Source organism: Micromys minutus (genome assembly GCF_963924665.1).
Source record: "Micromys minutus genome assembly, chromosome: 11".
Classification (NCBI taxonomy): Eukaryota; Metazoa; Chordata; class Mammalia; order Rodentia; family Muridae; genus Micromys; species Micromys minutus.
The window spans coordinates 11,479,659-11,502,968 of record NC_137980.1 but is presented as its reverse complement, the minus strand read 5'-3'; the positions used below and the strand labels follow the sequence as shown (position 1 = coordinate 11,502,968).

The 23,310-nt window shown below is 36.4% G+C and overlaps 1 protein-coding gene across 2 annotated transcripts in view; it reads right to left on the bottom strand.

Moving 5' to 3' along the window:
• The window catches only part of EDIL3 (EGF like repeats and discoidin domains 3), a gene marked incomplete at both ends in the record, with an annotated part of 432,246 nt that overhangs the window by 131,748 nt on the left and 277,188 nt on the right, over positions 1-23,310 (bottom strand). For both annotated transcript variants that reach the window (XM_080924947.1, XM_080924948.1), the window contains one exon: positions 17,574-17,755. In XM_080924947.1, coding sequence (XP_080781073.1) covers positions 17,574-17,755 — 182 coding nt within the window. The remainder of the gene's footprint in view (positions 1-17,573; positions 17,756-23,310) is intronic.

Genomic DNA, 23,310 nt, shown 5'->3' with positions numbered 1-23,310 from the left:
AAGTCTTGGCTCTGTAAAACTCCCATAACTGTAGTGTTTTAGTTTGGGTTTTATTGCAGTGAAAAGACACCATTGTAAGACCCCAAGGAGTCTTAGCTCAGGAGTGCAACCCACAGAACACAAATAGATGATAAACTGCTTCAGTGGCAAGAGGTTTTTACTCCATGTACATGAGGTTGCTCATCCCCGCAGGGAGAGTCAACCCTGAACTCAAAAAACACACATCTTTTATTCTTTACAACTGGCAGATTTCAGCAACAGAGTAATTGGCTTACTCTCATTGGTGGACTTTAGGACAAAAATCAGGTATTGGCTAGCGCTGCTCAAGGGGCTGTTCCTGGATCAGTGAGTCATTTTCTCATCTAGTTCTTGTGTTTGTCCTGGGAAGAGGCTGGCCTGAAAAAATTTCCAAGCAGGGAAGAACTGGGTGGTCAGGCAGGGTGAGGCTAACTCTTGATGATTTTTTCTAAGAATTTATCACTGGGAGGCGTAGAGGGTCTCTCTCTCTTTTTTCCCAAAGCAGTCATTTTTGTTTTGTCTTAACTCAGCTTGGTCAGTATTGACCAAGTCCACTAAAACTTTGTTTATACATTTTCAGAACTTGTTCATATATTTTAAAACTTTGAGAGGTTTTGTCCTTGTTTTGTTTTTCAGAATTGGGTGATTGGAGCATGAGCTAACTTTGACATACTTCAGGACCCTGTCTAGGGCTTTCTAGAGGTCCAAGTGGCTATTATTTTGTGTTTTTTTTTTCCCCTGAGAATTACTCTGGGCCATTGTTTTTATTTGTCAGGCACAGGTGGGATCTCATAGCCTTGGGATGGCTGGAAAGTCTCTGAGTCTGACTTTAACCATTTCTGTGTTTTTAGGTTCTCACATTCTAAGAATGGGGTGTTTTGGAAATGTCTTGATACCCCTAAAAACCTTGTTTTCTACATCAACACCATGACCACTAAAACTTATAAAGAAAAATGATTAATTAGGGCTGGCTTACAGTTTCAGAGGATTAGTACATTATTATCATGGCAGAGAGTTTGGCAGCATGCCGGCAGATATGAGAAATTCCCAGAATTTCTCAGGGAAAGGGGCTGAGAATTTAACATCTTGATCTAAAGACAGCAAAAGGAGACTGTGTGCCACAATGGGCATAGCTTAATCACATATTACTTCAACAATCACCCTATAGTGACCACTTCCTTCAAGGCCAAACCAACTCCACAAAGACCACACCTCCTAATAGTGCCACACCCTATGAGCAAGTAGTCAAACATTTGCAAGACTCTGTAGGGACATTTCCTATTCAAACTACCATGCATAATTATTAAAATCAAAGTTGAAATATCTTATTTTTTATATATTTATTTATTTTATGTATATGAGTACACTGAAGCTGTCTTCAAACACTCCAGAAGAAGGCATCAGATCCCATTACAGATGACTATGAACCACCATGTGGTTGCTGGGAATTGAACTCAGAACCTCTGGAAGAACAGTGCTCTTAACCACTGAGCCATCTCTCCAGCACTGAAATATCTTATTTTTAGTTCTACAATAAAACATGCTCAGCTCATAGTCTGCCCTGTATGAAAACAGATGAAAATGGTACTAGAAGACAGTATTGTTTACAGGTAGTCTTGTCTAGTGTTCCCAATGAATATTTGTTGATTTACTGAGAGTATTATTTAATTATTCACTGTCTGCAGTGGCTATTTCTAGTTGTCAACTTGACTATATCTGGAATGAACTACAATCCAGAATTGGAGGGCTCACCTGTGATCAAGATCTTGAGGCTGGAAGACACAAGTTTCTGACCTGGATCTTGGCAAGGAAATCTTGAGGCATAGTGCTTATGCAAAGCTTAGGCACATGCCTTTAATCCCTGATATAGTAAGGTCTCAGAACAATTTTGTATATAATACTACACGGGGAAACTCTAAGAGATTTCATCAAGATGGCTCAGAGGGTGAAAGAGGTTGACTGAATCCTGATGATCAGAGTCTGAGTCCTAAGATGTACATAGTGGACTCATGCAAGTTGTCCTCTGACCTCCAAACATGAATCGTATGTGATCTGTCCATGACAAATGAATAAATAACTGTAATCAAACATTATATAAAAAAAGAAGCTACTAATTCTATACTAGGAAAGTCACGTGTAGTCAAGGGTGAAGGAGGGGAGGAAGAAATTTTCCGGAAAGTGCATTGAGATGGCAGTTAGCAAACAGAAGATGCTAATGATCACACTGAATATTTCCTTAATGTGAACAGACCTGATAGTCACAGAAGCCGATGTTCTGTGTCAGCCAGGAAAGGTGGAGAAAAGTCCCGTTCAAAGGCTCATGGGCAGTTATATTGCCCAGAGCAAATTCTCTACACTTAATTGTTCCTTAAACTAAATCACAGGTTACCTTTCAAATGTCCATACAATGAAATAGGTTTCCACATTAAAATTTGAAATATTGCCTTTATTCAAATGGTTTCTATCTGAGCATGGAACATTTCCACATTGCTTAAATATCAAAATGGTAGATGATCAATGAGCATTAGTTTATCTGTTGCAAAAGCAGGAAAAGCATTCTGAAACTCACTGGGTAATGAACTTCTCTTTTACCTTTTGTACAATTTTCACATCCGAGCTAAGGCACTGTGCAAAGGGAAATCTAAGATCTATTGGCAATTACATTAAATTGTGGAGTTTTTATTTCATGGTATCAATGCATTTTGATTTAAAGGCTTGAAAACTATCATTATGCATATACAGATATTGCCTTAGGCTGGGCTCCTGCTAGGAAAGCTAAAATAGAAAAATGCATATCTACTTCTACATTGAGTACTTTATCTATTAATGGTGGTAATGGGAATAATCAACTAAGAAGACCTAAGTTAACAGAGTTGTTTAAACCTGAGAAATTAAAAAAAAAGTGCCTATATGTCCTGACCCTCACAGCCAACATGTTTCAAACTATTGAAGCATTAAGTACATAATAGAAGCAAGAAAACTATGAGCTTATTTGTGCATGAGAGAGAGAGTTAGACTACTTTTCCAAGAACCAAAGTCATAAGAAAATGAAGCAATCTATATTAAGTATACCAATGTTAGGCTCAAACAGCTACCATTTTAATTAAATATATCAATTCTGGGAAAGCAGCGGCAGCAACATTAAGAATAAACACATGGGGAGAATGTAGCCAATATATGATACAGAAATATGTTCTTGAAAGCATTAATGGAAAATGAATTCAGTTATTCAGAACCTCAAAGTTCAGTTCATTTCCTCCTGTGAGCTCTGCACACAGACGCAGTGAGTTCTGCTGGAATGACTACAAAATGATTTGATGAAAACAGAAAAAGAAAAAAGAAAATGCTACTTTATTTCAGGATTCTCCTTGTCTGACATTTGTCTAGTTTAAAAGGACATTACTAGACTTCCTCCACCACCTGTAAGCATGGCGCTCCCATGTAGCTGGTGGTAAATAAGCAGCTATGAGAGAGACTACTACATTCCATAAGGCAACAAAAATCTTATTAATCAATCCACTTATACACTTATTAGAGAGTAAGAAACTTTTTCAGCTTCATGCTAGAGACTGTGATAAAGAAAACAAAAACCAGACTGGACACTTTTTCAAATGATTGTACCTGCACATGTGGGCATCTTCCTTCTGGATATTTTGTTGGTTATTCATAAAAACTTCAGTTTTGACAAAATTCAGAGCTTGTTGGAAAGTCCTTGATAATATTTCATGGGAACTTAGTTTCACATCAATGGAGCCCACACTTTGAAGGTACCTTATTTTTTCATAGTTTACTTTCTATCATTTCCTGACAAAACCTTTAGATTCTTTGGGATAATAAGACCTTTTACCCCTTTTTTTTCTTGAAGTCTTTCCAGCTTCTTTTGGACTTAGTTTATTTGGTTTCTATTTTTTCTTTTTGAGAAACTTACTTAAGGCCATCCTAAAACATGGGGAAGTACCACAGTTACCTTTAATAATTAAAATGTAAAAGAATTTTTCATAAGATTCTGGGCTCAGAAAATGTAGAAATCTCTTCTGTTAAGACAGGATTGCAGATTTAACAATAAGACTTCTAAAGCCAGGTCTTGTGGGATGTAGATAGTTTTGCACTCTTTTTATTATTTAATTTTGTCTCCATTATTGAAGGCTTCATACTGCAGATAAAACTCTCTTAGAAACAATTAAACAGGAACATTATCAGTGTATGTATCAATGGGTTTTACCTAGGAGTAACAGAAATATCACCAGGCTCACAATAAGGTATCACAAAGACATCTTCAGTAACTAGGTGTTAGATTTGTGATGTCCTGTATGGTAATCCATTACTTTAAAATGCATCACAGTGAAGTCACATTTTGAAGTACAGTACCCTGCACACCAGCATCTCCACATAGCTAATGAAGTTGCTTCTAAAAACTAACAAGACATCTCTATAGTAAACATAATATCACTCACTAGGCAATAAACTTCAACAGAATCATCAGAATGATAATGTATGTGAGGTATCTGTCCTCATGAATCCATGAATACTATGATCTCAGTAACTCTGAAACTCTAAGAGTACTATTTGAAAAGAAAATCGTAATGTGGATTTTATGTAAAATTTGAGAACCAGTGTTACAGACTAGCAGTGAACTATTGTGCTGTAGAAGACTACAAAGCTCAGAGGATCTTGCTCTTTTCAGAGCTGGTCTCTCACACCAGCTGAGCTTGGGTCATTATTTTGCATCATACAGGTTTAGCAAGCCCAAATGATTAATCTACCTGCCACACACATGAATAAAAAGGATAACGTGAATGATTTGAAAGTGTCCGTTGATACACAGAGTAGCTAGAGTTTCTTTAGACTGTATAGTTAATGTCACGCCACAGAGAATGTGTCTATTTCTAACAGGTATAGCTGACAGCATGTCTGTTTCATTAAGTCTATGTTCGATGTTCAGTCAGTTTTGAAAGTTCAATCACTCTCATATAGAAAACAGTTTTAAATTAATTGCTGGTATGAGAAAATGAAGCTTTCAGAGCGAGGCCATGTGGCTTGATAGTTGGTCATATTTTCAACACAAGGAGGTTTTCAGTAAGGCGCTGAGGTAGAACAAATTTGTCTAGTGTCTGCTGTAGAAATAAGGGATTCCTTCAGCCCTGTCCAAATAGTAATACTGCCAGCTCCCAGAAGACAAACATGAAGAAACAGGCAAACCGTTACTTCGGGCTCACACTTTTCTCCTACCTCTCTGCATTTTTCACATGGAGGTACTTGAGGACAGACTGCCAGGAATCTCCCTCAGTTCTCACAGAAGGCATAGATGCAGCTGTGTTAAACTGTGCTGTAGAGACGGGACTGACTGCTATTCATTAAGAGCATTTCCCACAGGGAGTTCTGGTACACAGGCTTAACACCCTTGGCAGAGAGGATTCTGCCTCACACACTTAAGAGTATGCTTAGCTGTGTATTTTTTTAAGAGGCTCTGAAAGATAGCAGAGTCTATCTTTCATCTCCTCAAAGATGATTGGAGGAGAGAATGCTCCAGTCCTACAGCCAGGACAGGTCTGTGCATATCAGAGCTTCTTAGCTGACTGTGTGATGTGGTGCCAAGGCAAAACTAGGCTGCTGACCACAAACCAAGTTAAGGTGGATTCTGGATCCAACAATTCAGAATGCTCAATGCTTTTCTCATGAAAAGGGAGCTATTGCTTTGGAAAGATTTTACTACAGTCTGAAAATATGGAGGTGGTCCCATGATAGAGCATTTAACACCTCAACCTTTAAAAATCCACATTCAACTTTTAGAAGTTTCCTCATGGCCAAGATGCATGCCAAGTAAAATAAAAATATATTTATTTTTTAGATTATAATATAATTACATCATATCTTTATTCCCTCTCTTTCCTTCAAATACTCCAACATTCTTCTTGCTCTTTCAATTTTAGGGCTTTTTTTTTCAATATCTGCTGCACGCACACACATGCATGCACACACACAAGCACATACACACACTCACACACACATACACACACACACACACACACACACACATATATATGTGCCTATTTTTATAAATTTCAAAATGAATCCTACTAGGTCTACATAATGATATTTGTTACTCTGTTGGCTATTTGGTGGAGTTCAAGGATCCTTATACAAAAGGAGGCAGAAATATTGTAAGAGCCAGAATTTCAGACGTTTAATATGAAACTTTGTCTCCTAGGAATTTGAAAAGCTACACCTATAAAGTCTCACTAACATGAAATATTTTACACAAGAAAGACTTACTAAATTATCTCCTTAGAATTTAAATTTTACATTAAAGCACATCCCTATAACTCTTTATATTCTAGGAACAGCAGTGCTGAGAATATTTTTATATCTTTGATATTTCTAGAAGAGTAAAATTACAAATGTTGCTCATTAGAAAAACACTAGGGTTTTTAATACTGTCTGAGGACATTGATCTTAGAGGAATTTGATACATGCATACTGCTGAATATGTCCGGTTTTCTAGACTCCTGTGGTGCTATCATAGCAAAATCTTTATTAAAAATCCTTCAAAAATTTTAACACATATTTATTTTTAAAGTTTTTGTTATATTTTATTGTGTGTGTGTGTTATGTCTTTGTGTTTGTGCATTTGTAGAGTGTATGAGTATGTGTGTGTTTTGGTTATATGTGTGTGGTGTGTGTCTGAAGGTTGAGTGATGTGTATGTGTGTGTGTCTTTGTCTGTATTTGTGCATTTGTTGAGTGTGTGAGTATGCCTGTGTTTTGCTTGTATCTCTGTGGTCTGTGCCTGCATGTTGTGGGGTATGTGTGTGTGTGTCTCTCTCTCTCTCTGTGTGTGTGTGTGTGTGTGTGTGTGTATGTGTGTGTGTGTGTGTGTGTGTGTGTGTGTGTGCATATATATATGTCTGTATGTATGTGGTATGTGCCTGCATATGCCAGGAAATATTTGTGGGATCCAGAGGGCAGTTCAATGGTATCAGCTCTTTTCTTCTACAGGATAAGTCTGAGGGATCTAATTTAAGCCAGCAGGATTGGCAGCAAGAACCCTTACTTGGTGAGCTATCTAGCTGGTCTCAAAAATTTATTTTTAACATTTCAGTAATTACATGTAAATGAGACAAGCAAAGGTATAACTTGCTATAGTTTTACAAATATCTTAACTGGCGATCTTCTTCATAACTAACTTACAGTTTTCCTTCATGTTTCTTCATTGTTATTTGTGAAAATAGTTAACAGTAATCAGGGAGAAAATGCTGGTCATTGGGCTGCTATGAAGTTAGGTTCCTCTGCGTGGAAGATGAAGGGGAATTCCTTGATTCATTGTACCACATATGCCAGCCATGGTCTAGTAGATGTAACTGAACAGGGTGAAGCAAGCTGTTTGGGCATTGTTAGAATCTTGAATGTATGATTACCATGAGAAATAAATCACATATCTTTTATGTCCCACATCCTCATTTTTCAGTAATCAGTCATATAAATCCATTACCAGTTCTTTCAAAGTATTATGAAAATGAACTTAAAATTGGTGAAAAACCAAAGGCTTTCTATTGTCACCATCAGATGATTAATGTACAGGAGAGAGATAGAAAAAAGGAAGTGTGAAGCCTTTTAACTGCTACCGTAGATACAAGTGTGATGATTAGGCTGTTTTGGAGCACTCTCAGTCCCACTGTTACACTCTTCTATAAACAAACAGGAAATAAAAATCAGGGAGAGAAGGAAGGATGGAGGGAGGGAGGAGGGAGAAGAGAAACACACACACACTGCACAGAAACAAGGAGTTGCAGCAAGACATAGAGGCAGAAAGAGAGAGAGACAGAGACAGAGACAGAGAGACAGAAAGAGGCAGAGAGATACACAGAGAGCAAGCCAACAAACAAATGATTTGCAGTCAGTAACCTTGTAATATAATGTGGTAGGTTGACTCTCAGTTGTATTGAAAATGCAAAAGTCAGGTATGTTTGTATACCTGCCATACTCTTTGGTAGGCTGTTTTTGTTTGTTTGTTTGTTTACATTAATATAGAAAAACCAGAAGTCATCTTGGAACATTAATTATTCCATAACTAATGGCTAACACCATGTCACCCACTCATGATAAAGTTAAACTGTGTTATAACTAATTACTGAGCATGTAGTAACCCACTGACACTAACAGCATGCTCACTACCAGCAAGAACTCTGGCAGACTTTGCCTGCAGCTGGATTGTCTTCAATCCTTCCTTTCACTGTTCCTCCTTCCCATACCTCTCAAGCCACTCTGGGATTCCAAGGCAGTAAAACCAGGACTCATTGCCACACTCAAGCAAACTCGTCTTTTTATTAAATTCATCTTTCATCATAACTGAGGCAGAAAAATAACACAACGAAACAGACAAATAAACAAAAGACACATGATTCCAGGCTGATGCAATTGTTTCACAACATAGTGTGAAGATGGCACACAGCTCATGTGAAGAGCATTCATGGTAAGCTTATTATTTTTGTCAAAAGACTCATAATCCTTAGTGGGTTAACATATAGGAAATGCCTTTTTGACACTTAAATAAAGCATGGTTCAAGAGAAAGAAGCATATGAAGTTCATAGCCACATCTTGTGAAAGTAAAATAGATTATTTAAAACTGAAAAGATCCAATCTACCTTAATAAGTCTTAAAATACCAATACCAACACAGAGAGAAGCAGTAAATTAGCTTCCAAATGAAAGTCTAATTATTATACCATATTTTCTCCCATCATACATATCAACACGTTGTAATATACTTATGTAATGAATATGGTAATGGAAATTTCCTCCCATTCCAGGATTATGCTTGCTTCAATTTAAGCTTTGAAAAAGTACTATTTAAAAAGCTGTTTGCATAAGGTAAAGACTGTGGAAGTTAGTGAACTAGAAGAGTCAAGTTCACATATTCTATCCTCTTAGTATTCCTTCATTGTTTTCTTATGTCCACACTCAGAGTCCCCCACCCCCCCAACAACTTTTTGGTAAGGTATTATGGGCTGAATCCAGGGCATGTGCAAGCACTGGACTGCTGACCATAATCCTAACTTCTTACTCTCAGTATCCCAGGATAACTTCAAAAACAGAAGCCAAGGCTTCCAAGACCGGGTGACTCAGGTCATATTAAAGGTAGGCACTCCATTGCTTTGTTTCAGTAACTGACATAGTAAATGAGGACACGAGAATAGCTGCTCAGTGAAGGCTTGTTAAAAGTCTGAATAAATAAATAGTTAGAAGTTTAATGCCCAAAATTACCTCAGAAGGAAAAGGAAGGAAATGAAGGAAATGAAACACTATTATATATTCCCATAAAATATGCAGAAATAAACCAAAAAAATCTGAAAAAATAGAAAATAGTTAGCCTGGGTAACCCTATTTAGTTATCAAAACATGCAAATGTTTGATAGAAATGTTTTAGATTTTAAATGAAATAAGCCAATAATGTAAGATATATAACTATGTTCAAATTTCCTATTTTGAATTCATGATTATGAAATATCAGTTTATATCATAAGGTGTTAATTATCTGAAGTGTAATGTGGTTGTCGTTTAATAGCTCAAAGATATAAGTGAAGAGTTAGAAAATTAGAAAAAGTTGTAAAAATAAAATAAAAAATTGTTGGATTACAGTTACTATACTAACCCTTTAAATAAGAACAAATTATGAACATCAAGGTGCCATCTATAATTAAATGCTCAGCATGTAAATTCAAATTGGCAATTTTAATTTTCTTTAAGACAAAGCAGTAAATTAAATTGCACACTAAAAATTAGTATGTTATGTCATACACATGAAAGATTAAGGGGACAGTGCTCTTATAAGTGGATTTAACAAAGTACTCAAAAGCTTTATCTACAATACTGAATATAAATAAGAAAATTTAAAACCAGGAGAATGTAATAATGAATTTTTTCCAATGCACAAATAATTTAGTACCTAATTCGAATTAGTCTTTTAAGTATGAGGTTTAACTAATCGATAATTTCTCTTTAGAAAAATTATTGTGTGCATGTGATCTTCCTCTACAATACATGCTGCCTTTGCCTTTGCTTATTTATATCAAGTTCATTATCAACTTCACCTTAAAAAAAATCATCATTGTAGCCTATCCTCTTCATTGTAATTAACATCATTCCTATTATAAGTAAGACAAATCTTTAATTATTCCCTTTAAGTTGATCAACTTATCTTTAATCTAAATTTTTCTGAGCAAATACATTTCTCATTCTATTAAATTATTGCTTTCCTGGGACAACAAATGTATAAATAACTTATTTTGAAAAAAAGAATGAATGACATGTTATGTTAAGTACACAAAAAACTTGTCCAAAAATAGAATAAAATATTTGTCCATAAAAATGTTGAGTATAGACCCACTTCCATACCCAGAGATGGCTTGACTACTAGAAGCTACAACACAACTAGCATCACAGGTGATACACCCACTTGTCCCAATATCTGGCTTAACTGGGAACCCCAAGGGGCTCAAGAATGGCATGCATTATCTACCCTGATGAGCCAGAGACACATCTTCCTTTCTGCCCACAACTTAGCCCAAGTCACTCCAGACACCCTCCCACACCCAGAGACAGCTTGACTCCCAGGAGGTCCATCATAACCAGTCTCACAGTCTCACAGGATGAACAGGATCTAATAAGAGACAGCTAGACCAGTTAAAACCTGAGATAACCAGATGGCAATAGACAAGCACCAGAACTTATGCAACAGAAACCAGTGCCACATGGCAACATTAGAGTGCCCAGATCTCCCACCACATCAAGCCCTGGCTATGCTGACACACCTGAAAATTAAGACTGTGACTTAAAATCTCATCTCATGAAGATGATAGAGGACCTTAGGAAGGACATACATAACTCCCTTAAAGAATTGCAGGAGAACACAGGTAAATAAAGAAGAAACACATAAATCCCTTAAAGAAATACAGGAAAACACATACAAGCTGGTGAAGTAATTGAATAAAACCACCCAGATGCTAAAACAAGAAATAGAATCAATAATGAAATCACAAAGGAGATGTCCCTAGAGATAGAAAACCTAGGAAAGAGAACAGGAGTCACAAATACAAGACCACCAATATAATATAAGTGAGAGAAGAGAGAATCTCAGGTGCAGAAGACGTCATAGAAAAAATTGATACAGAAGTCAAAGATTCTACCTTACACCAATCAGAATGGCTAAGATAAAAAACTCAGGTGACAGCAGATGCTGGGGAATATTGCAGAAAGAAAAACAGTCCTCATTTTTGTTTTGTAAAATAAAGTCATTAAAAAAAAAAAAAGAAAAGAAAAACAGTACTCTATTTCTGGTGGGATTGGTACAACTACTTTGGAAATCAATCTGGTGGTTCCTCTGAAAATTGGAAAGTGTTACCTGAAGATCCAGCTATACCACTAATAGGCATGTACCCAAAAGATGCTCCAACATTTCACAAGGTCGGGTGCTTTACTATGTTCATAGCAGCCTTATTTATAATACCCAGATGCTAGAATCAACTCAGATGACCCTCAAAGGAAGAGCAGATACAGAAAATGTGTAACATTTACACAATGGACTACTACTCAGCTATTAAATATGAAAACATCATGAAGTTGGCAGGCAAATAGGTGGAAGTAGAAAATATCTTGAGTAAGGTAAACCAGACCCAAAATGACATAAAAGATATGTACTCATTGATAAGTTGATATTAACCCCACAGCTTAGATTACCCATGATACAAATCACAGACCAGATGGACTTTAAGAAGAAAGAAGGCCTAATCATGGAGCTTCAAACTCACTTAGAAGGGGAAACAAAATAATCATGAGGGGCAAAGGAAGAAATGGAGTTACATGTGAGGGGGGTGGGGAGAAAGCGTTAGGACCTGATATAAGAAGAGACAAGAGAGAAGTCCAGAGGGCCAGGTAAATAAATAGAAACAAGTATCAGTGGGGGTTGTAGAACTTGTGGAACCACTAAATGTCCCAGAGGCCAGGAATAAGAGAAGCTCTTAGAACCCAAGGGGATGATCTTAGCTGAAATATCAAAATACAGGAATAAAGAACCTAAGGAATCCACCTCCTATAGATAGACATGGTTCCCAGTGGAAGGATGGTGCCATCTACCCATCTCAAAACTTTTAACCCAGAATTATCCTTGTCTAAAGGAAATGAGGGACAAAAATGGAACAGAGGCTGAAGGAAAGGCTATCTAGTCACAGCCCCACAATGTGACCTATTCTATCTGCTGACACCAAACCCGAACACTATTACTGATGCTATGATGTGCTTACAGATGAGAGCCCAGCATGGCTATCTTATTAAAGGGTCTACTATCATCTGACTAAGATAGATGCTGATAGTCAGAGCCAACTGTTGGGCTGAGCCCAAGGAACCCAATGGCAGAGTTATGGGAAGGACTCAAGGAGCTGAAGGGGATTCTAACCCTATAGGAAAACAACAGTATCGGTTAAACAGACCCATCAGAGCTCCCAAGGATTAAACCACCAATAAAAAAGTATACATGAGCTGGTTTATGGCTTCTATTACATATGAGTCAAAGGATTGCTTCATCTGGCATCAGTGGGAGATAAGGTTATTGGTCCTGTGGAAGCTTGATGCCCCAAAGAAGACAGATGCTAGAGCGGCAAGGCAGGAGTGGGTAGGAGGCTAAAGTATAACCTTAGAGGCAAAGGAGACAGGGATGGGTTGGGAGTTGTGTGGAAGGGAGGGCAGGAAGGAGAATAACCTTGGAAATGTAAACAATTAATTAATTAATTAATTAAAAACAAAAATATTTTAACTAAAATAATTATGAGTATATTTAAGTTTCTCCAAATGAAACAACATTATAGTTTAGAAATACTTCCTCAGTCATATTCATTGCATCTTAATTCATAATAGCTAGGAAATGGAAAAAATAAATATTCTCTAGGTAATGAATAATAAAAATGAGGCAATTTATAAAGTGGGATATATACTTGAATATAAATAAAACTAAAATGAAATTTGAAGATAAATGGGTAGAAAAATACTGGACAAATTACCCGAAACCCTACAAAGCAACACTCATGTTCTCTTATTTGTAGATCCTAGCTGCAAATCTTTAGATTTGTTTATTCCTAGAAAAACCATTTGAGCAAGAAATTAAAGGGAAACAATGGGAGCATAGAGAGAGAGGGGAAGATACTAGGACTCGGGTAATATGAAAGAAAAATGAGGATGTAGGGGTGGGACTGAACTAGGGATGGAGGCAAGAGGCAATACAGAGGAAGTGGAAGGGACTGAACTAGGGATGGAGGCAAGAGGCAATACAGAGGAAGTGGAAAAAAGAAAGAACACTAGGATGTTTGAAAAATCCCCAGAAAATTATTATTTAATGTTTACTTATTTACACACACACACACACACACACACACACACACACACACACATTTTAATGAAGGTCCACAAGTTAAGGTTATAAAGAGCTCTTTATAAGCCATAGATTAGCTTTTATAATCCTACTACCAGGCACAGGAAACTTTCTTTCAACCTGTTTGTCCGGGAGTTCACAGAACACCTGAAATATAGCTTATTGCCTTTGCCCTTGTTTCTTCCCAGAAACAGAAGAAAAGACCTGACTGCTAAAGACACTTAGAGGACTTAGAGACATCAAGCTCTGATTTCCTTGAGTGCCTCCTGCCTGAGGATTAGCTTTTATTGTTCCAGAAAATGCAAGCTTCCAAGAGAGCAAAACAACCAGTGGCCCCAAACTCAATATGATATCTAAAAGGCACTGCAATGACCTGAACTGCAAGATATTCCAAATTAGCAATAGCAACATTTATATCCTGGAGCTAACCAATAGCCATTCAACTGGACTGAGCAGGAGATAATACATGTCTGGTAATGCAAGCTTAACACGGTGTGTCAGTGGCCAGTAAGTCATGAACTTTTGAGAAGAATCTTGTGTTAACTAATTCCCTAAACAAGTGTAATTTCTGACTGCATTCTAAATATTTATCTTTTCATCAATAGACAAGCTTAGTTTTCACCATGATCATTGATATTTATTTATTTCTGAAACAGACAAAGACAATTAACTGACAAAGACAACTATAGAAAGTCACAACTGGTCAAAAGGCTAGGAACAGCAATCCATTGAGTGTCCGGACATGTTGAATACATGTACAACATACCTGCTACACTTAAGGTTTTACAATATTTGCACAAGGGAGGATAAAGAGTCTAAGAACAAGAGTTTCATAACATCTTATAGTACATAATGCTTTCTGTGTATGCCAGATAATCTGCACCCACCAAAGCTCAACAATATACTTATCAAAAAGAAAGAAGACCTGAAAGGGATCACAGTAACTTGTATGTCAATGTTGATAGAGGGTATCTCAAAAGACACCATCCCTTGATAGTGAGCCACTGGCAATTACCACTGCTGACAGAGGCAGAAAAAGCTTCTCCAAGGACTAGCTTCCAGATACCCAATACCACGTGGCCAGGCATAAGCAATGCAAATGAGCAACACAAAATGAAATCAACAATGTGTACTCCTAAACTAATATGCTAATATATGAAATTATTAAAATGAAAGAATAAAGGCCATGAAATATGAGGGAGTCACATAGAGGGAAAGAATCATGAAACAAATAGAAATGATGGGAAATCATGTAAGTACAGAACTCATTACTCATACATGAAATATTCAAACTGTAAATAAATTTAGTATGTGTATTTATGTATTGTTTTAAATAAAATTTCATATTTAATGTGCATTTTTATATTTTATACTTAAGGTTTTTGTATGGGAGTTCTATGAATGTGTTTGACACTGGACACGTGGAATAACTAAAGTGTTTCTAGAAAGATTACTATCAAATTAAATATACATGTTTCTTAATATATAAATTTTAAACATTAAGTGGGTTTTTATTCGTTTTCTGCCAATGTCCTATAGATATAGAGTTCCTATAATCTAGTACTTTTTGTGTGTTTGTAGCTACGGAATGAAATTGTCAGTTGTAACTTCTGAGCTAATGTTCACAAATGCAGGCCAACATAAATTAACAAACAAAAAAATCTACTTTATGTATCTCTATATCACTGTGAAGATAAATTAAATGTTGTATCTAATGGACATATAATTTACTATGTGACCACAACAGTCACTGAAAGAATTTGGCTTAGTTGTGAAGTAGGAAATCTTTGTACTCAACCACAAATCAAATTTGTTGTTATTAATGCCTGCCTGCAGATAAATTGTTAAATATGTTATACTTAATAATGTATCATAAAATATTCCATGCTCCTTTGATTCAAATTACAGTATAAAGATGATTCACCTGATAAAATTCTTTCAGAGGACACCATGGTAACAAGATGTGGCACAATCCTTTAAGAGTAACTCTGCAGCTTTTGCAAACTCTCACACTGTATTTAAATGCATTTCTCCAGTAACGTTACTTGTCCTAATTTTCTACAAGCTATTTGCTAGATTCTCACATACAACCTTTGATTATGCAGTTTCTAGAAAATCTAGACCATTTGAAGCTATCTTCCAAAATCAACACTCTTTCACAAACTTCCTGACTTCGTGTAGTTGCAAAGTGATTACTCTGATCCTCAGTATACTGGACTTTTCTCCCATTTGGAATCTGCTACTAATGATTTGTTGGAGAGAGATTATGTTAAGGAATTGCACAAAGAAAAGTGTAATTTCACAGAAATCAGATCATCTTTTCTGTCTTCCTAGGATATCTAATTTCTGCTTTTACTAGAGTGCTCAGGAAGCTTAAATGGACAGAATATGGATGATCAACTTTACAGTGGTGTATCCTCTCTAGCAAAACACTTAATATATCACTGCATTGTTTTCTTCTGTTTTAAAATCAGCTGGATAAGGATATAAGGCACTATAAATTAAAACTCTCTCATTTATAAAAGTGGTTCTCTATCCACTTGAATATTACAAAAATCTGATGTGAGCTTTATATTTGTACATGAGAAACTCTTTCTCACAAAAACTACATGGAGAGAAATTTGAAGAAATCCCACTATACAATCAGGGACTAGACAACGCTGCCCACTCTCTCCCTAACTATTCAATGCACTACTGGAAGCCCCAGCCAGAGCAATTAGACAACAAAAGAACAGTGTCCTTAGGACAAAACGGAAACCAACAATATATCCAATAGAGGGCTAATGTCCAATATATACAAAGAACTCAAGAAGTTAGACTACCTATTAAAAATGGGGATAGAGCTAAAAAGAATTCTCAACTGAGGAATATTGAATGACTGAGAATCATAAATGCCCAACATCCCTAGTCATTAGGGAAATGCAAATCAAAACATCCCTGAGATTTCCTCACACTAGTCAAAGTTGCTAAGATAAAAATCTCGGGTGACAGTAGATTTGGGATAGGATGTGTAGAAAGTAGAACACTCCTCCATTGTTGGCAGGATTACAAATTGGTACAACCATTCTGGAAATGAGTCTAGGTGTTTCTTAGAAAATTAGACTTAGTATTATCCGAGGATCAATTATACCATTCCTGGACCTATACCCAAAAAGATGCTCCAACATATAACAAAAAAAAAAAAAAAAAAAAAAAAAAAAAAAAAACAAAAAACAAAAAACAGAAAAAACCCAAAAAAACATTACACCATGTTCATAGCAGCCTTGTTTACAATAGCCAGCAACTGGAAAGAACCCAGATGTCCTTCAATGGAGGAATGGATACAGAAAGTGTGATACCTTTACACAATGAAGTATTACTCAGTATTAAAAACAAATGACTATCTCCTGAGAGGCTCTGAGAGAGCATGACACATGCAGAGGAAGATGCTAGCAGTCAACCACTTCACTAAGAACAGGGTCCTTAATAGAGGAGTTAGAGAAAGGGGTTTGCAATCCCATAAGAATAATTATACTATCCAACCAGAATTCCCAGGGAATAAAGCACTATCCAGAGAGTGCGTACACAGGGAGAGAGCCATGGGTACAGCTGCATATGTTGCAGAGGATGGCCTTGTTGAGCATCAGTGGGAGTAGAAGCCTTTGGAACTGCCAAGACTTGATGCTCCAGTGAAGGGGGATGGCGGGGCAGGATGTCGGAAAGAGTTCCTTGGGGAGCACCCTCATAGACTCAGGGGTAGCAGCGTGGGATAGGGGTTTTATGAAGGAGAAGCCAGATAAGAGAACAAAAAAAAAATCAAAAACTACATACATGAAATTGTTACTTTCTTGTCTCGGAATCTTGCTAAATATTAACACTTTATGAATAAACTTATGTAAATGATAATATCTCTTTCTTTAATATAACTTAAGAGTGTATTTATATCTTAAAATGCTTTCATCTTGATGTTATTTTCACATTTTCAGGCAAAGTATGTGCGTGCTCCTTACATTTATTTTTTTTTTAGAAATTTCAACAAGTTTAATTCCAAACTGAACCACATTTTAACCATAAGAAAGAATCATAGCAAATTCTCTCTAACCCACTTCCATAATTATTCTGACATTTTGGGAAATGCCTTTATCTTATCCCTCTCTTACCTGAATCCACGGCCATCTGTCGTTTTCCGCAGCTGTCCAGGCATTTATAAGGCCCTTCTTGTTAAGCCGAGCATAGTAGGGATACCATTTCTGGAGGCCGAAAAGAGCACGGTGGGTAGACGACGCTGTGATTTGCTGATTAGATATGATTCCACCTTCAATTCCCAATGGCCCAGAGCATTCTGGAAAGAAATGGGAAAACATAGATACATGTAGCAGAAATCATAAGGATGTCAGAATTTGTGACAAGAGTGTTTAAAGAAGCTTCATTTGTACTCACAGACAATTTCCGTCCTATCCATCTGGTAGGTCTGCTACTGATTAACTTATTTAAGATAGTGATTGGTAGCTATGACACACTCTACTCCTTCTGCTCCTTGAGCTTTGTAACTAACTCATAAATATCTTTTTTTTCAATATTTTTCTTTAGATTTGTAAAAGTACGTTGTCTTAAATTGAGAGCTATATCAGCAAAAGCAACTACCTTTAAAAGCCTCTATTAAATCCCTGAGACAGAATCAAATCCTATTTCATATTTCCTTTTTTAAATTTTTATTGTATATTCTTTGTATTTACGAATTTCAGATGTCATCCCCTTTTCCTCAATCCCATCCTCCCATTGCCTCCAGGAAGGTGCTCCCTCTCCCAACCACCCTCTCTCCTCTCAGCACCTTGGCATTTCACTACACTGGGAAGAAAAGTCTTCATTAGGTCTAGAGCTTCTTTTCCCATTGATGCCAGAGAACGCTATCCTCTGCTGCATGTGCACCTGGAGCCATGGGTCTCTCCATGTAAACTTATTGGTTAGTGTTTTCTCCCTGGGAGCTATAATGGGTTTAGTTAGTTGATCATTTTGTTCTTTCAATGGGGATGCAGACCCTTTCTGCTCCTTCAGTCCTTTCTCTAGCTCTTTCATTGGGATCCTAATGTTCAGTTCAATGGTTAGCTGCAAGATCATCACCAGAGACTGCCTCACCTGGGAATCCATCCCATATAAAGCCACTAAACCTGTGTATTATTGCTGATGCCAAGTAGTGCTTACTGGCAGAAGCCATATATGGACGCCTCCTCAGGGGCTCTGCCAGAGTCATACTGATACAGAGTAGGATGCTGGCACTAATCATATTTCATATTCATAAAGATTAGTAAGACACATGAATCATTAGTATTTAAGAAATATTTGTTAATAATTTTCTCTTAAATAGAATACATATAAATTTTGAATCAAAATTACTGTGATGCTAATACTTTTTCACTGTTATAAACTTTTCAACTTATATTTGTATAAGTCTGTTAGTTATGTATGCTTCCATAAAAGACTCAGCATAGTAATTTGTTGAAACTTATAATAGTTCTAAATTCAGGAAAAAGAATAGTTTAATTATTTTTATTAAAAGAGCACATAGCTATGAACCAGAACATATGGCATTTTTATTCTTAGGGTTTATGATAAACTTAAAATGTTATTTCAAATACTTTAAATGAAAATTTACAATTCTGAATGCATGGCCCTTGCATTTAAAATTATAAGCATCTATAAATTTTCTACAAATATATAACATGAAACCTTAATGTTCCTAATAAAATTTTAAATTTCTAAGATTAAAGCATTGGTTAAGATAACATGATCTGGCATTTCAATTTTGCATAGTTCATAAAATTAAAAGTGAAGTTAACTTTATAGATACACGACAAATATAAGCTTTATAGTTCATAAAATTTCACTTATGTCTTCTTGACTGAACTTGTGCTCTGAACAGACTTCAGTGAGGGCACTGATTCCTCACCTGTTTTCACAACACCCAGAAGAAGCCATCACTCAGATCCTCTAACACTCCCAGAACCACAGGTGAGGACACAACATTTGTCCCAAACCCCAGAATAACTGGGTTCCCTGGGATCCAGAAATGCAGGAACCTATGCCCAGCCAGTGGGACAGGTCCCTTCAAGTCAGAACTTTTGCCCAGAGCAGACCCTGGGTGCTGGATCCATACCCATTTCTAAAACACCCATAGGATTCCCATCACCCAGGTGCTCTAACACACTCAGGAACAGAAAATTACAGGAACACAGGATCACAGAATCACAGAGGAAGCTTAACTCCCAGGAGATCGGGCACACCCAGGAGCACTGGAGGTCTGACATACTCAAGGTCACAGTTGAAGACACAATTTCTTCCCCCAACAGCCAGCATGACTGGAAACCCACACAGAAACCAGGGAACACACCCATGCAGAGGCTTAGGTTTCTTTCAGCTTTTATCTGTTCCTGGAACAAAATCAGTGCTATGGCCTTCTCCACCTAATCCTGCAATACCCAGAGAAATTGTGACTCCCAGTAACTCTGACACAACAGGAACTCAGGATCTTGGTCACTCCAGGTCTTCAGTATCTCAGAGGCAGCTTGACTCTCAGGAGCTCTGACACACCAAGGATCTCAGAATCACAGGATTCCAGTATCACAGGAACATAGAGACACTCAGACTCTGAGTTCTGATACAAGCAGGATCACAAGAATGACAGGGTGTAGTCAGAAAAAGCTAGGACAGGTAGCACTAGAGATAGCCAGATGGTAAGAAGCTAGCATAAGAACATAAGCAACAGAAACTAAGGACACTTGCCATCATCAGAACCTAGTTCTCCCACTACAGTAAGTCCTGAATGCCCCAATCACACTCAAAAAGCAAGATTCAAATTTAAAATCATATTTCATGATGATGATAGAAGACTTTAATACAGGAGAACATAACCAAACAAGTGAAGGAATTAAACAAAACCATTCAGGATCTAAAAGAAAAATAGAAATAATAACAAAATCACAAAAAGAAACAAACTGGAAATCAAAAACCTAGGAAAGAGATCTAGGATCATAGATGCAAACATCACCAACAGAATACAAGAGATAGAAGAGAGAATCTCAGGTACAGAAGATACCATAAAAAACATTGACATAACAGTCAAAGAAAATGCAAAATACAAAAAGCTCCTAACTCAAAACATCAGGAAATCTGGGACACAATGACCAAACAAGAATAATAGGTATAGAAGAAAGCAAAGATTCCCAACTTAAAGTCAGTAAATATCTTCAATAAAATTATAGAAGAAAACTTTCCCAACCTAAAGAAAGGGATTACCATGAAAATATAAGAAGCCTACAGAACTCTGAATAGACTGGACTAGAGAAGAAATTCCTCCAGACACATAATAGTCAAAACAAAAAATGCACACACACAAAAAGAAAAAAAATATTAAAAGCAGTAAGAGAAAAAGGTTAATTAATATATTAAGGCAGACCTATCAGAGTATCACCATACATTTCAACAAAGACCATGAAAGCTAGAAGATACTAGATAGATGTCATTCAGACCCTAAGAGAGTACAAATGCAAGCTCAGGCTACTATGCCCAGCAAAACCCTCAATTATCATTGATAGATAAACTAAGATATTCTATGGCAAAAACAAATTTACTCAATATCTTTCTACAAATACAGGCCTACAGAGAATAATACATGGAAATCTCCAACACAAGGAGGGATACTACATCCTAGAAAAGGCAAGAAAGCAATCTTGATACACACCCAAAAGAAGTTGGCTACAGAAACATAATTCTACTTCTAACAAAAAAAAAAAAAAAAAAAAAAGGAAAAAACAATTACTACTTCTTAACTCCTTAATATCTTTTAACATCAATGGACTCAATTCCTCAATTTAAAAAAGAAAGACCTATGCTAACAGACTGGATATGTAAACAGGACCCAAGACCCAGCATTTTACTGCTTATAGAAAACACACCTCAGTGACAAAGACAGTTACTACCTCAAAGTAAAAGCCTGGAAAAAAAAATTCCAAGTAAATGATTCCAAGAAACAAGCTGGAGTAACTATTATAATATAGAATAAAATTGACTTTCAACCAAAAGTTATCAAAAAAGTTAAGGAGGGCACTTCATGCTCATCAAAGGAACAATCTTTCTAAGTGAACTCTCAATTCTGCACATCTATGCTCCAAAGGCAAGGGCAACCACATTCATAAAAGAAACTTTACTAAAGCTCAAAGCATACATTGTACCACACACAATAATAGTAGGAGATTTCAACACCTCACTTTCTTTTATGAACAGACCAAGGAAACAGAACCTAAACAGAGACAAAGTGAAACTAACAGAAGTTATGAACCAAATGGATTTGACCTATATCTATTTCTTGAGCATCTTGTGGTACCTTCTCAAAAATTCACCATATAATTGGTCACAAAACAGGCTTTACCAGATAAAAGAAGATTAAAATAATCTCATGCATCCTATCAGATCACCATGGACTAAGATTGGTCTTCAATAACAACAAAAACAACAAAAAGGCCACATGTACATGGAAGTTTAACAATGATAACTTTAATGATAAGTTTAACTCAATGATAACCTGGTTAAGAAGAAATAAAGAAAGAAATTTAATTTAATTCATTTAATTTAATGAAAATGAAGGCACATCTTATCAAACTCTTGGGACACAAGAAGAAAACTCATAGCTCTGAGTGACGCCATAAAGAAACTGGACAGAGCATACATTAGCAACTTGACTGCACACCTGAAAGCTTTAGAACAAAGGGAAGTAGAGGAGTAGAAGGCAGAAAATAATCAAACTTGGCAACAACTAAGTAGATACAAAAAGAACCATATAAAGAATCAACAAAACCTGGAGCTGGTTCTTTGAAAAAAATCAACAAGATAGATTTTGTTCAGCCAGATTATCCAGACAGCACAGGGACAGTATCCAAATCAACAAACTCAGAAACAAAAAGGGAGACATTACAACAGAAACCAAGGAAATTAAAACAAAAACATCATATTCTACTACAAATAGCTATACTCAACAAAACTTGAAAATCTGGATGAAACGGGCCATTTTCTAGACAGATACCAGGTACCAAAGTTGAATTAGGATCAGACAAATTATCTAAACTGTCCCAGAAACTCTAAAGAAATTGAAGCAACCAAGAAAAGTCTCCCAACCCAAAATAACCAAGGAACAGATGTATTTAGTGCAGAATTCTATCAGACATTTGAAGAAGACTTAATACCAATACTTTTCAAACTATTCCACAAAATAGAAACAGAAGGAACACTACCCAATTCATTCTATGAAGCCACAGTTTCATTAATACCTAAGACACACAAAGACCAAACAATGAAAGAAAACTTCAGACCAAACTCCCTTTTAAATATTGATGTGAAAATACTCACTAAAAATCTTGCAAACCTAATCCAAGAACACCTCATAATGGTCATCCATCATGATCAAGGAGAATTCATCACAGGCATGCAGGGATGATTCATTATATGGATAGCTATGAACATAATTCACTATATAAGCAAACACTAAGGAAAAAAACTACATGATCATCTCATTATATGCTGAGAAAGCATTTGACAACATTCAACAAGCCTTCATGGTAAATGTCTTGGAAAGATGAGGAATTCAAGGTCCATACCTAAACATAGTAGAAGCAACATACAGCAAACCAGTAACCAACATCAAATTAAATGAATAGAAATTTGAAGCAATCCCACTAAAATCAGAAACTAGACAAGCCTGCCCACTTTCTCCCTACCTATTCAAATTAGTACTTGATGTCCTAACCAGAACTAATAGACAACAAAAAGATGTAAAGGGATAGAAATTAGAAAGTAAGAGGTCAAAATATGACTATTTGTAGATGATATGATAGTATAATTAAGTGA